The following is a 13,567-nucleotide window of genomic DNA, read 5'->3' on the forward strand; positions in this document are numbered from 1 at the left end:
TAATAAAATTCATACATACAAATCGAAATAATTTTGAATTGTATTCTCATAGTTATGAAACAAAAGGTATGAATTCTTTAAGATTGTTTGAACCAAAATGCAACACTGTTACAGTATTTAATCATAGTAGTAATTTAGGCCCAAGAATATATAACAAATTTATATTGAAATATCTTAATCTTGTCAATTCTAATAGTTCTAGTATTAAATTTAAAAAGTTATGTATTGATTTTATAAACATTGAAAAATTGTAAATTTAAATTTATATACTATAATTGCACAGTAGACATAAGACAAATTGTATTGTATAATTATTAATTTCAATTCAGGAATCCGCCCCTGAGCACGAGTTCTACTCTTTCAGGGGCGAGCTAAAGTTTTTTTTCTGTATATATTATATTTTATGTTACAATTATTAGCAAAATAATAAATAAATAAATAAATAAATAAATAAATAAATAAATAAATAAATAAATAAATAAATAAATAAATAAATAAATAAATAAATAAATAAATAAATAAATAAATATTTATATGAATATAAATTAAATATATTTCGGTTTTTATGAACGAAATTCAACAAGACATTGTTATAAATTTGATGGATATCAAATACTTTAAATTCAAAATACAATAGTCCTGAGGGATAATTAAGAGACTTATTAAGATATACTTTTATTCTTCTTCTCTATAACAGAAATATTTTCAGTTTTATTAGTTGTTGCAGGCTTCTCTCACATTCTCCATTTTCCAATAGTTATGATAAATTAATGCAATGTTGAGGGAGGTTTTCTCTAATTGAGGAGTGTTTATGGAATATGGTGTAAGTGCCCAGTGATAAAATTTCAGTAAATAAATTAAAAAAAATAAAAACGAATGTTACGAATATATATAGCCTACCAACAGTGGCGTATACTGGTTTAAGGGTCTGGGCTACCACTGACCCTATTATTACACAAAATATATTTTAAAATCCCTATAATAAAATTCCTTACCTATTTATATGTGAATTCCAGACGTCTTGATTGGGACGAAAATACTTTGATGACTTCGTCATTGAAATTATAGTTGGGCCGCTTGCGAAGTTTCCGTAGAAATGACTTTTCAATGGACATCAGTGCCAAGCCGGATAAACGTTCTTGTGTATGAGTTGATCTACAGTAGGATTTTATTCTCTTCAACGCAGAAAATATTCTTTCTACCGATGCTGACGTAGCTGGTATTGTCACAATTAATGTTGCCAATTTAAGGACTTCAGGAATAACTTGGTTCAGCTGGTTTTCATATATGGCAGATAATATTTCATGGATAGGTTTGTTCGAAAAATCAAAGACTTCTGCTGAATATATTACACTTAATTTATTTTTCAAACGTACTTGATCAAAGTGACTGTTATAGGACTGAAATAATTTGTTTAGTGCCTCATTCGGGAAGTTTTCTCTATAAGCAAAAAATTTTTTAGAATCTAGAAGATGTGTGAACTGAAGCTTTCCATAATCAGAAAATCTGTTAGTAATTTCCATGTGCATAGATCTAGTATGCTGTAGTACAGCTGCCTGTATTTCAATTCATCAACTCCTTTTCTTCGCTTTAATGGTGGTTCCATTGTATTGGCTGAAGAATTTTCATTTTCCATATTACTCCATATGGACGGAAACCCACTACGTCTGAACTCGGATATAGTATTTTTTAACTTTCATACCTCTTGCAAGCAGTATGCTATGTCTAGACTTTTTGTCTGAAGAATATTGTAGAGCATATCTGTATGTGCGAACACTCTAGCATAGACTTCAAGAAGAAATATATTCTGAAACTGTGTGAAAAAATACAAATATCCTTCAGCCTGCACAATTACATCATCATCCCAATTTTCTTCAGGGTCATTACAAATTATATTTCCAAAGAAAGCAGTCAGTTGTTCTCTGTATTCCTTTACTGTATTTACAAGCCGAGATGTAAAATTCCATGTAGTTGGTGCTACTTTTGGGAGTTTCTTTTTCATAAATTCCTTGAGTTTTCTGATCTTTTAGGAGATGATGAGAAAAATGCAGCTAAACCCGACAGTGTTTTGAAAAAAATGTGCCATTCTGGAATGGATGAAGTAGTTTGTTGCGAAACTAAATTGAGAACATGGCTGTAACAATGGACAAATACTGCTTGAGGATACTTTTCTTGAACTTTTGTTTTTAAGCCATTAATATTTCCCGCCATAACTGAAGCACCATCGTATGTCTGTGCAATTAACTTATTGCCAACATTGTATTCTGCTATAACACCTTCCACATGCTGAAACAAAGCAGCAGCAGCAGCAGTTTTGTCCGAACTGACATTTGTGAATCCTATAAACCGTTCTTGAACATTGGCAGTACTGTCGACGTATCTTAAAACAGTGGACAATTGACTCTGATCACTTGTCATCAACAACAATAGCCACAAAAGGTGCTTCTTCTATTTCAGATTTTATGTTCTTTATCATAACCCCACTTATAGCAAATATTAAGTCATTCTGAATTGCGGGAGAAGTACCACGAAATACTGTTGAACTTTCAAGATGATTGGCCAGTAAATGGTCAAATTCACTTAAGGAACTTAAATATTCAATATAATTTCCTCTGTTGTCTGATTCCACACTCTCATTATGATCCCGAAAAGCCAATTCTTGTTTTCCTAGAAAGCAGACTGCGTTAATAAGACGCAGTAAAATCTCCCGATTTTTTTTTTTCACAAGAGCATTGTGTTGGTTGATGTGTAGAGCTTTTTGCTTATCTAGCTGTAAATCAATTCTTGTCTTCCCAAAGTTTGCAAAGTTCATGCTACTACAAATAGAAGCTTTAGATTTGTCGTGTTTCAGGACTGCCGTTCGAAGGCAGTTCATATTAGAAAACCCCTCTTTTGACCAAACATTAGTTTCGCGGCTAAATAACAAACATGGCCAGCAAAATAGTTTAGACAGTTTAGAACTACCACACAACCAATTCCACTTACCATATGATGTTGAAGTGAAATGGCGTGTGTACTCACGCTGTTTTTCTTTTACGTTCATGGACAAATTTAACTCAGGAGTTGGTCTTTCCATTTTCACAATTTCATCTTTCTCGTTGTATGTACGACGGTGAAAAGGCACTTTTAATAAACCTTCTATTACACAGTCATTTTCAACACAAACCTCTCCAGAAACTTGTTCTGCCATATTTTTCACAATATCACTTAATTGGGAAATTAAAAACTTAATAATTCACAATTAATATAACTCTTAGACACTCGAACAAATCACAAATTTAAAATACTGAACTGCAAGAACACACTCACATTCATGAGCTAGCGTACTAAGCGTATTGTTGCTTCGCACCTTCGAAGAAACCGATCACGAGAGCGGCAACTCACCCGGCCTACACTGCACGATAGAAACAGAAGGGAGCGGGGGACGGGCAGTTGTGCGACAGGACAGCAAGAGCGGAACGGTCACAGGCTACGCCTCGTAGCAGCGGTTTCTCCAGCGATGCCGCCTTGACAACTTGTTTCTTTTCGAGAGCAGAGAGCGCATATAAATCTAACAATTACTTTAATTTTAATTACTGTGGTAAAACTAATTATACAAAATTATTACATTATGTTATATTATAAACTTTTTCTTTTGTAATTTCCTTGGGCTACCGCCGGTAGCTCCGGTAGTCCGCAAAATACGCCCCTGCCTACCAAGCGCACTCTTTGGGCAAGTGTTTAAATTAAATGTGAGTGCTGGCACTTACATCTTTTTCTACAGTATTAGCAAGAGTACAGAACACGTTTTCTATTAAAAAAACGAAATAAAACTTCCTGGCACTTTTATCATTTTTCACAAACACTCCTCAATTATTTCCTTGTACTTACTCTTCACCATCATTGCAACACTTCTCCATAACACTTGCATAGCCCATCTTTATCACCAGTGCAGAAAACAGAAGGAAATATAGTTTTTATCTATCACAAATTTAACTTGGACTCTTCGGAATTGAATTCAGATCTTCGGGGCGGAAATCCGAAGCTTTAGCCGTTCAATTGATAATGCAACTGTAAGCAATTTAAGTTTCATCCTATATCCGAATTACACATCAGAAAAATTGTTGATATGAAATATGGCTTCACTTTTAATGAACTATTTTCTCCTTGAAGACAATTATTCCGATTTCGTAGGGCAAATATTCGAAGTTGTTCATTGTGTTGCAGGTGGCACAAAGTACAACGCTACCGCCAGCGCAGCCTGGACAGCAGGCAACCCGCGAAAACCCTGTCTACAGCGAGTTGAAGCGTCGAGAGGAGAAGGAGAAAGAGGACGTCGAAGAGGATACAGCACCTTCCGAGGAGACGCAGGAGGAGGAAGCCCCGGATGCATGATCTGTTACGGAGAGAGCTACTTATAAAATTACACCGATGCTTCAATTCTGTGGACATATGAATTGTTCATAATTAAGCGCCAATATGAAGACAGTTTGTTTCATACGGTTACTGTTTTACTTTATCGCTGCAAGTCTAAATAACACCATTTTTTAACATAACGATTAGAATTTATGAACAAAATACCCAATTATGTATAAAATATAAAGTAATAATAAAACTAATTCATTACCTAATTGGGGTTTTTTCCGAGATTTTCTCCAAACCATAAGGCAAATGTCAGGTAATCTATGGCGAATCCTTGGCCTCATTTCGCTATCATAAATCCCATCGACGCTAAATAACGTAGGGGAGACCCGGGCAAAGAAAATAATGCCTATTTCTTAGAAACGCCAACAGGTAGCGCTTTCTGCTATGTTGGGGAAGAATCCCTACCAGATTTTGCTGCTGGAACTGACTTGTCGTCATTCTAGCTAGTAAGAGACGAAGTCAGCGTGTGTTTGAAGAAAATTGACTGTTTTCTTAAAATATTTCAAGATAAGAGAAATATATATACAACATACAGTACTGCAGAAACTTTTTGTTATGTGATAGTAATATATAGGCGATAGAATTAGTTCTAAAATGCCGTACTTACGAAGAAGATTATTGACGTTTATGTTTGCATAACCTTAAATGAAAAGCGAAGAGGCGTCTTCGGGCAAAGTGAATAGGGCAAAGTGGATAACTTATCCACTATATAAGTGTCAGCTGTATTTTTGTATAGGCCTATATTTGTCTATTGTAATAAAGCGTGTTAGATCATTTTACATAGTGGAGGCATTAAGTCACACTAATTAAATTACAAATCAACAACACTGATCTTAATTTTTACTTAAAAAGGTCGTAATGTGTTTTTAGATAGTTTAATTTTTCAAGAGGAAGACGGAGCAAGTCCACACCTGTGGAGTAACGGTCAGCGCGTCTGGCCGCGAAACCAGGTGGCCCGGGTTCGATTCCCGGTCGGGACAAGTTACCTGGTTGAGGTTTTTTCCGGGGTTTTCTCTCAACCCAATATGAGCAAATGCTGGGTAACTTTCGGTGCTGGACCCCGGACTCATTTCACCGGCATTATCACCTTCATCTCACTCAGACGCTAAATAACCAAAGATGTTGATAAAGCGTCGTAAAATAACCTACTAAAATAAAGACGGAGCAAGCCAAATGGTCGGAAGAAGATATGAAGAAAGCACTTGAAGAAATAAAATCTTCCAATCAGTGGTTCTGCTATCTGGCCATACAACCATAATGTGTTTGTTGATGAAGAGTTTGCTCCAGATGAACTTACAGATCGCCCACTTGAGACAGAAATCAGTGAAACGACAGCTGGCTCAGATTTAACAAATTCTGCGGCTGAAGAAACAGTTAATGCTCACTCAGAATCAACCACCTCTGTGATGTCGGCATCTTCAGAGATTGACGAAATATTCAATACATCAATTACACTCATTAACATCGTGTTTACGTGTTATTTAATTTTATTATCAGTGAATAGAAATTAAATAGAAAGGTGAAAATGTTATAGGGATATTAACTATATTTTCTTTCTCAAATCATATCACTCTCCGTAGGTACGAGAAACGAATTGCTGTTTTGTAGATATGTGGACAACATGTGTCACAACCAAAGTCATGAAGTTTTTATTGCGGGAGCACCAAAATATAGCCTGTGGCATTGTTTATTCTTAGCTTATCCACTTTGTCCGGGTTTACCCTAGTAGTAGCGTCGTTAAATAACCAACTAAAAGTACCTTATGTCAAATCACGGTATCGTGCTGATTTCATGGTTATATAAGGGAGATTCACTATCTAGCTTCGAGTGTAGGTTAACTTTTGAATATTAAAATCGGCACGGAAAGGTAGAAGAGAACAAAATACATTCACGTAAGTATTGTCCGTTAACTCATTTCATTCTGTCATTGACGCTTAAGTTACACAAATATGGTAACAAGAGCAACCGATACAATTACGTCAGCATCATCACCAATGTCATCACGCAGCCTCTCTTCTCGACGTATTCATTCCCTCCATATTCGTTACTCCGTCTACACATTCCAGACCTGTTCACTTTTTGCTGTCTTGTAATGGATTCCAGTGTTTCTTCCATCAAGTGACACGTGTTACCTAACATTTAACTTCCTTCGTCTCTGCTGCTTCTCCATTTCATCCTCCTCTTTATTCAACTTTTTATCTTTTAAATCCTTACTTTTATTACCGATTTTCCTCTTTCCTTATATTTTTCATTCGTATCATTCTGTTTTCCCTTCGCATACAGTCTTGTCTTTCTCGTTTTCTTTTTTACATCTCTTCAACTTTGTTTTAATGGTGGTCGTTTATTTCTTAATCTTGCGTTTATTTTCCTGACCAGGCTATTCCCTTTTTGTCAGTTTTCTACCTTAACTTCATGTGATGTCTCGTCACCGCATGTTGTGATACCGTTCTAATTGATAGTTTAAATGCAATTTATGACATGTGTGCGTACACCAATGTTGTCAATTCATAAATAACAGCTGTGACAGCTACGCATCATCATCGTCATCCGATGCAGAGATGTCTTCCGTCCGTGTATTGAATATCAAGTGTCTTAACTACTCCACTAACAGGGATTTCCAACTTCTCTCCTTCCGCATGCTTCTGAAGCAATAGTTATTCATAAGAAACTGTTAATTACAACTACCGTGTGATTACCAGCTGTTTGCTTTCTTGGTAGAATGAAATATCTTAATAAGAAAGTAATGCCGAAAATTAAAAATGCACTAACTCTTCCGGAATGTACATTGTGGTACAGCCGGTCATAGAAATGTATGAAGAGACTATCCATATTAATTCTACATTATTTTATTATCTGTAGTATTGATGTCCATTCCGTTAGAATTCCACAGAACACTTCTGTGAAATGAGTAACAACGAGAGATAATTAACTATACCAGAGAAGCTAACTGAGAATACATAATATATACATTGTCCATGGAATCTGTAGACTGCCAGTCACAAAACAAGACTTCTGCGCAACTTGTGTCATAGCTTGCTGGTACAATGAGTAGTCAGGGCGCGAAAGGAATGGAGTGGAAGAGGAACGCTATGTGAACTCTCGCCCGCTCGCTAGCTAGCTACGGTCCGTCCCAGGAAACTGTGAAGTAGAAAGACGAAATAAGACCTGTGCGCAAGTGGTATGTAGGAGGACTATAACCAATGACCGCTCTGCAGGGAGGCATTGGTTGAACGAAACTAACAATCGCTTTCAGGTAGAGGATCATTTCTAGGGCTAGGATTTTCGTGAAATTGAATCTTTTTTTTCTAGTAAGCCAGAAACATAGCAGCTTTAGTATTTATATGTTATGTGATAAACTGAGTGTTTTAAGACGTATTTGTTAGGGCATTTTTTGCATTTTTGCCTGTTTCAACTCATAAGAGCATCTTTTGTGTTATTCGGTCATTTTTTAATATTTTCCTTTAATTTTGGCCATAAATCCCCATTATTAATGCAAAATAATGTTTATTTCTTTTGACATTTTCTTTACATATCTTGTCCATTAATATCCATTATTTTGTATGATACTTTAATACTTTTTCTACACAAATATTGCCATTTTAACGTAGTACACCCCATGTAATGGATCAGTCCAACAACCCCTTCAATTCCGAATATGAGTGGCCTTGTGGTAGACTACATGGAAACTAAAAGTAAAGTAAATCCATGGCGCTACAGTCCATGAAGGGCCAAGACAGACCAGCCGACTGCTGACCTCACGTCCACATACCGACGCAGAGGTGAACGATCATACATGGAAACTACATCAGGTAAAATAATTAATTAAAGTGTGCTACTTAGAAAAAATTATGTAAAATTTAATTTAATTACTAGTCTAAATATTAAGTAGTGCAAAACCTCTTTTCCTACTAAGCCAATTATGTAAGATAAATTTTTAGGGCATTTTTAAGGGCTTTTTTTAAAGATTTTTAGGTCATAAATGCATTGTTTTTAGGACATATTTTCATGATTTATAGGTCATCAAAATCCTAGCTCTAATCATTTCTATCTGAACTCTCTACCACGAGAATCTTACCCCTTAGCGGCCTGGAGTTGATGCTGCCCGCAATACACTTCGGCACAGATAGACTCCGCCCCCAAATGCGCCAAGTCACTCTACAGATCCCTGGGACGGACCACTGTTTGGGCAAGGGAAAGAAGCAGGCTCCGCCCTCTCTCGAGTGACGCCATGCGCAAGTTTAGTCAACAGAAGCCACGGACGGCCTATACTTACTTAAATACATAATAATTATTCTGTGAACTGTAAACATAATGATAAAGTTAAGCTATTTTAAAGTTGTAGAAACTCAGGTTTTCGTTCTCATCTGAAATTGCAGCTAAGAAAGCTCATCTCTATGAATTAGTGCAGTGGTCGGCATTTTTTGACTTACTAGTCAACCCCTTAGCACACAAACAGAATGGAAGGATAAGGCATGATCTCCATCCCTCCCTTCAACCGTCACTTGTTCATTCAAAATTACGCAGTGCTCAAGTAAACACGACAGAATCAGTTGCAAACTCAAAAAGTATTTCTCGTATGAAAGGGTTCGATTCCCGGCGGGGTCAGAAATTTTCATGTAAAATTTCTATCTCGGGACTAGGAGAGATGGTGGTGCACAACTTCTGATCACTAAATTGTGCACCAACAAATCCCAAATCGCTCCGCACTGCATATGAAGAGAAGGCATATGTCAATGCTGATAGTGATTTGTCCGTCGGATGGGGACGTAAAGCTACGTGCCGGCACCGGGTTTTCCTTCTCTCTTCTTCACCTTCATCATCATCCTCATCCACACACACACATAAACACTCTCCCTAGTACATGACATAACTCTTCAGAGATACACATCATGCATAACGTGGACCACCGAAGTGGTGTGCAACTTGAAAATGGGTCACAGTCCTGCCATCTATCCGAAGTATGCGGAACCCGAATCAAGCAAGTGAAGTGGGTAGGCATTAGAAATGTTATGGTTTACTTAACGTCGCTCGCAACTGCAGAGGTTATATCAGCGTCGCCGGATGTGCCGGAATTTTGTCCCGCAGGAGTTCTTTTACATGCCAGTAAATCTACTGAAATGAGCCTGTCGCATTTAAGCACACTTAAATGCCATCGACCTGACCCAGGATCGAACCCGCAACCTTGGGCATAGAAGGCCAGCGCTATACCAACTCGCCAACCAGGTCGACGGTAGGCATTAGATATGCACATCCATCTTAATACTTAAATTTTGTATAAAATAACAGAAAAGAGATCAAATGATACAAAAACGAAAAATAAATTAACAAAAAATATATATTGACATAAACTTAATTAAACTTTTCCATAGTGTATGTATGTCCGTCCCTGTGCACTCAAAACTTGCAATAGTGAAGATGTTCCTCGATAGTGAAGATGTTCCGCGACAGACAAATAGATAATAAGACATATTTTATTTTCAAAATAATATTAGCTAGCTCTGGCCGATGTGATAGCAATTACGCCACTTAAATAAAATCGGATCGGCGGATGTTTTCCATGCGGTCCGTACGAATGCACTGAAGGCAAAGCAGCAACAGGTGCGCATCTGGAAACGATTCGTTCGAAAATTAAAAATTCTGACGGCGTCCGATGTTTCCCAGGGTCCAGTCAATCCCTGTCTCATCGGTGTTCGAGAGAAAGAAAAAGAAAGCAGCACAACAAGAAGAAGAAGAACGCAGCCTTGTTGTCAAACGTGGAAAATTCTCTGACTATTAGAAACAGACGTAACTCCTAGTCACTCATACGGGATGATATGTGCCTTGCTGCTTCACACACAGGGATGCACAAATCATAGTTCAGTGGTGGAAGGTTTGTGATACTACAGTCAGGTATGATTGTGACATGACATATTGATTTTTCTAGTTCATTTCAGTGTTACAATTTTTCTGAGAGTATCAAAGAGAATTATGGTGAAATCTTCATTCAGAATAGCCGATGTCAGCGGTCAAACACATTCATTGAGTTGATTATCTATGCTGTAGGCTTAGCTTGGATTTTTGAAGGACGGATCCTTGCATTTAGGCTTACTTTGGCCCATTGTGCGTCCTGAGTAGTATTCGTGAATCCGATGCTGACAGGTGGGTTTCCTACATCGGTCTTGACTGAGCCAGGTCCCCTCCTGATAAGCCTCAGGGCCTCCAGCACCAACTCTTTCCTATAGGGGAGAAGTGGGTACAGTGAGACAGGGAGAACAGTGAGACATTTTTTATTAGATGGTAAATTTTGATACTGAAATGTTTGTAACAGTGAAGTTGTATGTTGCATGAGTAAAGTAACAGCATTTTCATACTCGATTTGATTCTAGTTATAAAGATGAGCGATGAAAAAATAATATGTAATTTTTCACTCTAGAAGTAAAATTTTGGCTTGTGTTTAATGAAGGTTATATTGGATATACAAATTAAATAGAAATATGAATGTTTTGTTACCTAATACTATGGTATTTGACGCTAAGTTTTGTGAAGTTTCGTCTTTCTTGTTTTGATTTTGAAGTGATGGCGCCATTTTTAAACGAACTATGCGTAAAGGGAACAGTGAGACATGCCATTGAAGGGTACTCTGAGACGTCTCACTGTTCCCATTTACCAATGATTTGCAAAAATAAACTATAACTATATTACATTTACCGGTAACTAACATTAAAAATGAACATACTAGTAACCAATTTAGGAACTATAGCTTAAAATAATAGATACATTACATTTTAATGGTTTCTTAAATAAAAAATTATTCACAAAAATTAAAAAAATATATTAAACATAATAAAGAATTAAATTAAATTCTTATAATTATAAGCTTTGTTGTCACCAAAAATTCATTTTATTTTTTTAGCAAAAGTTTTAAAGGTCATGGAAAATTCACTTTTCCAAATGTTCCAGATGTTTCAATGGTTTCGAAGTCAGACATCAAAATGATTCTAAATAAGTCTACAGAACATGGCAAGATAAAGAGACAGCAAGCTTTCTTTTCTTTTGAAATAAATGTAAATCATTTCAATGTCCATTAATAGACACTGGTGTCTCACTGTACCCTCCTGAATTGGAACAGTGATATATTTGCATTTTTTGACAAACACGCATTGTATATTATGTCCTTTATCTATTAACATTTCTGTTTATGTATTATTATACTCCATGTTTTAATGTATATTTATATTGCACTTGATTTTAAAAACACTTGAAATTTCACTTGCATACGTATGTCTTAATATTTTGTGTCTCACTGTACCCACTACTCCCCTACATATCAGCATCGGAAGTCTATACTATCCTCAAGAGTTCACAGCAGCCCATTTTTAACTACTGGAGATGACAGGTGGAATGAGAGGATGGTGGAGAGTGCTGATGGAATGAAAGAGAGAAACGGGAGTATCCATAGAAAACCCCTCTGCAACGTTTGTTTTGTTCACAAGTTCCATCAAGACCAGACCGGAGATAAAACCGGAATTGCCTGGATAGATGATCAACGCGCCAACATTTGAACCATAGCATACGGAAATGAGGAGGATAAAACAAGAACTACCATTGCATAAACCTCAAAATTCACAATGGAAAACTTAAGTAGACCTATATTAATTTATAGAATAAGTTCCTATAATGAATGTAGCAATAGAAATCATACAACATGTAAATCAACTGAATTGTTATTTATAATACTTGCTACAAAATCTATAAAACAAATAAGCATAAAATAAAGATGAATTAATTTCCTAAGTACCTGTGACTAAAAAAAGGAAACGATGGCGTTATTTTAAGGTTTAATGGTATAATTATATATAATATATAATAATTTATACAATTCAAACTATATCAAACTTACCAGAGTGATTTTGCTTTTCAAATTATTCCACCACATGGTTTTAATTAAGAGTACTTTCATTTTGGAATAATACATAAGATTAAAAGTACTACTACCAAAAGTAACAGTGGATTATAAACCCAAGAATAAGGAGTCATTGGACTCCTGGGAAAAAATATGTAGTGAAAAATTTATATTAAAGCCTAAATTGGTTATTGAGTCTAATTCGTGCACATGATGATGAAGATAAAGCAGGGGTCGTCAGCACAGAGCACGCTGGGGCTAGCTTCTCTTACCGCGGAAAACTCAGTGCACTATAGTGCTCTCGTAGCTGCTAGCGGGTATGCTCTCTATCTCTCCCTGTTGCACGACGGTGCACATGGGACGGCACCGCGTACCCGTTGTACATTTCAGCGAGTGCTGACGACCACTGAGATTAAAGCATTCAGCCACTAAAGGGAAATGAACCTGAGATTCACTGTTGTGTTTGTAGGGACATACGCAAAGAGGAAAAGGATCTAATGATAATAGTAGTATGTAACTGTTGCCTTCCAGCCACCAAAAACTTCGGAACCATCACTACAATACACATTTTTTTAGTTTATCTCCATTCAAGACACCATACTGGAATCATGTGGTTTCCATCCCTTGCCACAGATGGCCCAACAAGTTGTAGTCCGAACTTTATTTTAACATTTTACTGACACTACAGCTTATGTAATCATTTATTGGTGTTTTAATTTTAATTTTTAATTTTAATCATAATTACTAGATCTCACAATTGTATTTATAACAGAAGTTACAACTTGTTCAGTGCTTATATTATATCAGATTACACACACGCACCAACTAATATATTCATGTAGCTTCTGAAGATGGCTCTGTCGAGCCGAACACGTTAAACTTTAATAAAATGTAACAAATAACTTATGTTAATTGTTCTAAAGATAAGCATAGACGAACCCTGTTTACTCTCATTTAATATATTAGCTTATCGGTTCTCAATACGCCTTTTAAATAGTCTTCTTTGCCAAACTAGCGGTTACCATGATTTTAGGTTGAAGCCGAACCAGGAGTTATAAAAATACTTAATGGTAGCATGAATTCGTTTGGGAGGGAAGTAAAGCTGCAGATCCCGTACATAAAGGAATTCTGTCGCTCAATGAAAGTACTAGACACCATTTCTCGCTTTGTTTCACGGACAAGTGTCCCTGCGGGTAGACGTCTCGATGAGATTGCAGATATATCTGCAGGACAACCTCTCTGTAAGGCCACAGATGCCTCTGCCGAACAAAGCAGGAAGCA

The 13,567-nt window shown here is 36.5% G+C and overlaps 1 protein-coding gene and 1 long non-coding RNA gene across 2 annotated transcripts in view; one reads left to right on the plus strand and one right to left on the minus strand.

Annotated features, from left to right (window-relative positions):
* Positions 1–4,610, plus strand: part of Amnionless (amnion associated transmembrane protein) — a 38,904-nt gene extending 34,294 nt beyond the window's left edge. The window contains exon 8 of the mRNA XM_069829075.1: positions 4,207–4,610. Within this exon, the coding sequence (XP_069685176.1) occupies positions 4,207–4,374 (168 nt within the window). The 3' untranslated portion in view covers positions 4,375–4,610. The remainder of the gene's footprint in view (positions 1–4,206) is intronic.
* LOC138701807 (uncharacterized) overlaps positions 1–13,567 on the minus strand; it is a 292,542-nt gene that overhangs the window by 2,899 nt on the left and 276,076 nt on the right. The gene's annotated exons all lie outside the window — the stretch shown is intronic.

Source organism: Periplaneta americana, chromosome 6, assembly GCF_040183065.1.
Source record: "Periplaneta americana isolate PAMFEO1 chromosome 6, P.americana_PAMFEO1_priV1, whole genome shotgun sequence".
Taxonomy (NCBI): domain Eukaryota; kingdom Metazoa; phylum Arthropoda; class Insecta; order Blattodea; family Blattidae; genus Periplaneta; species Periplaneta americana.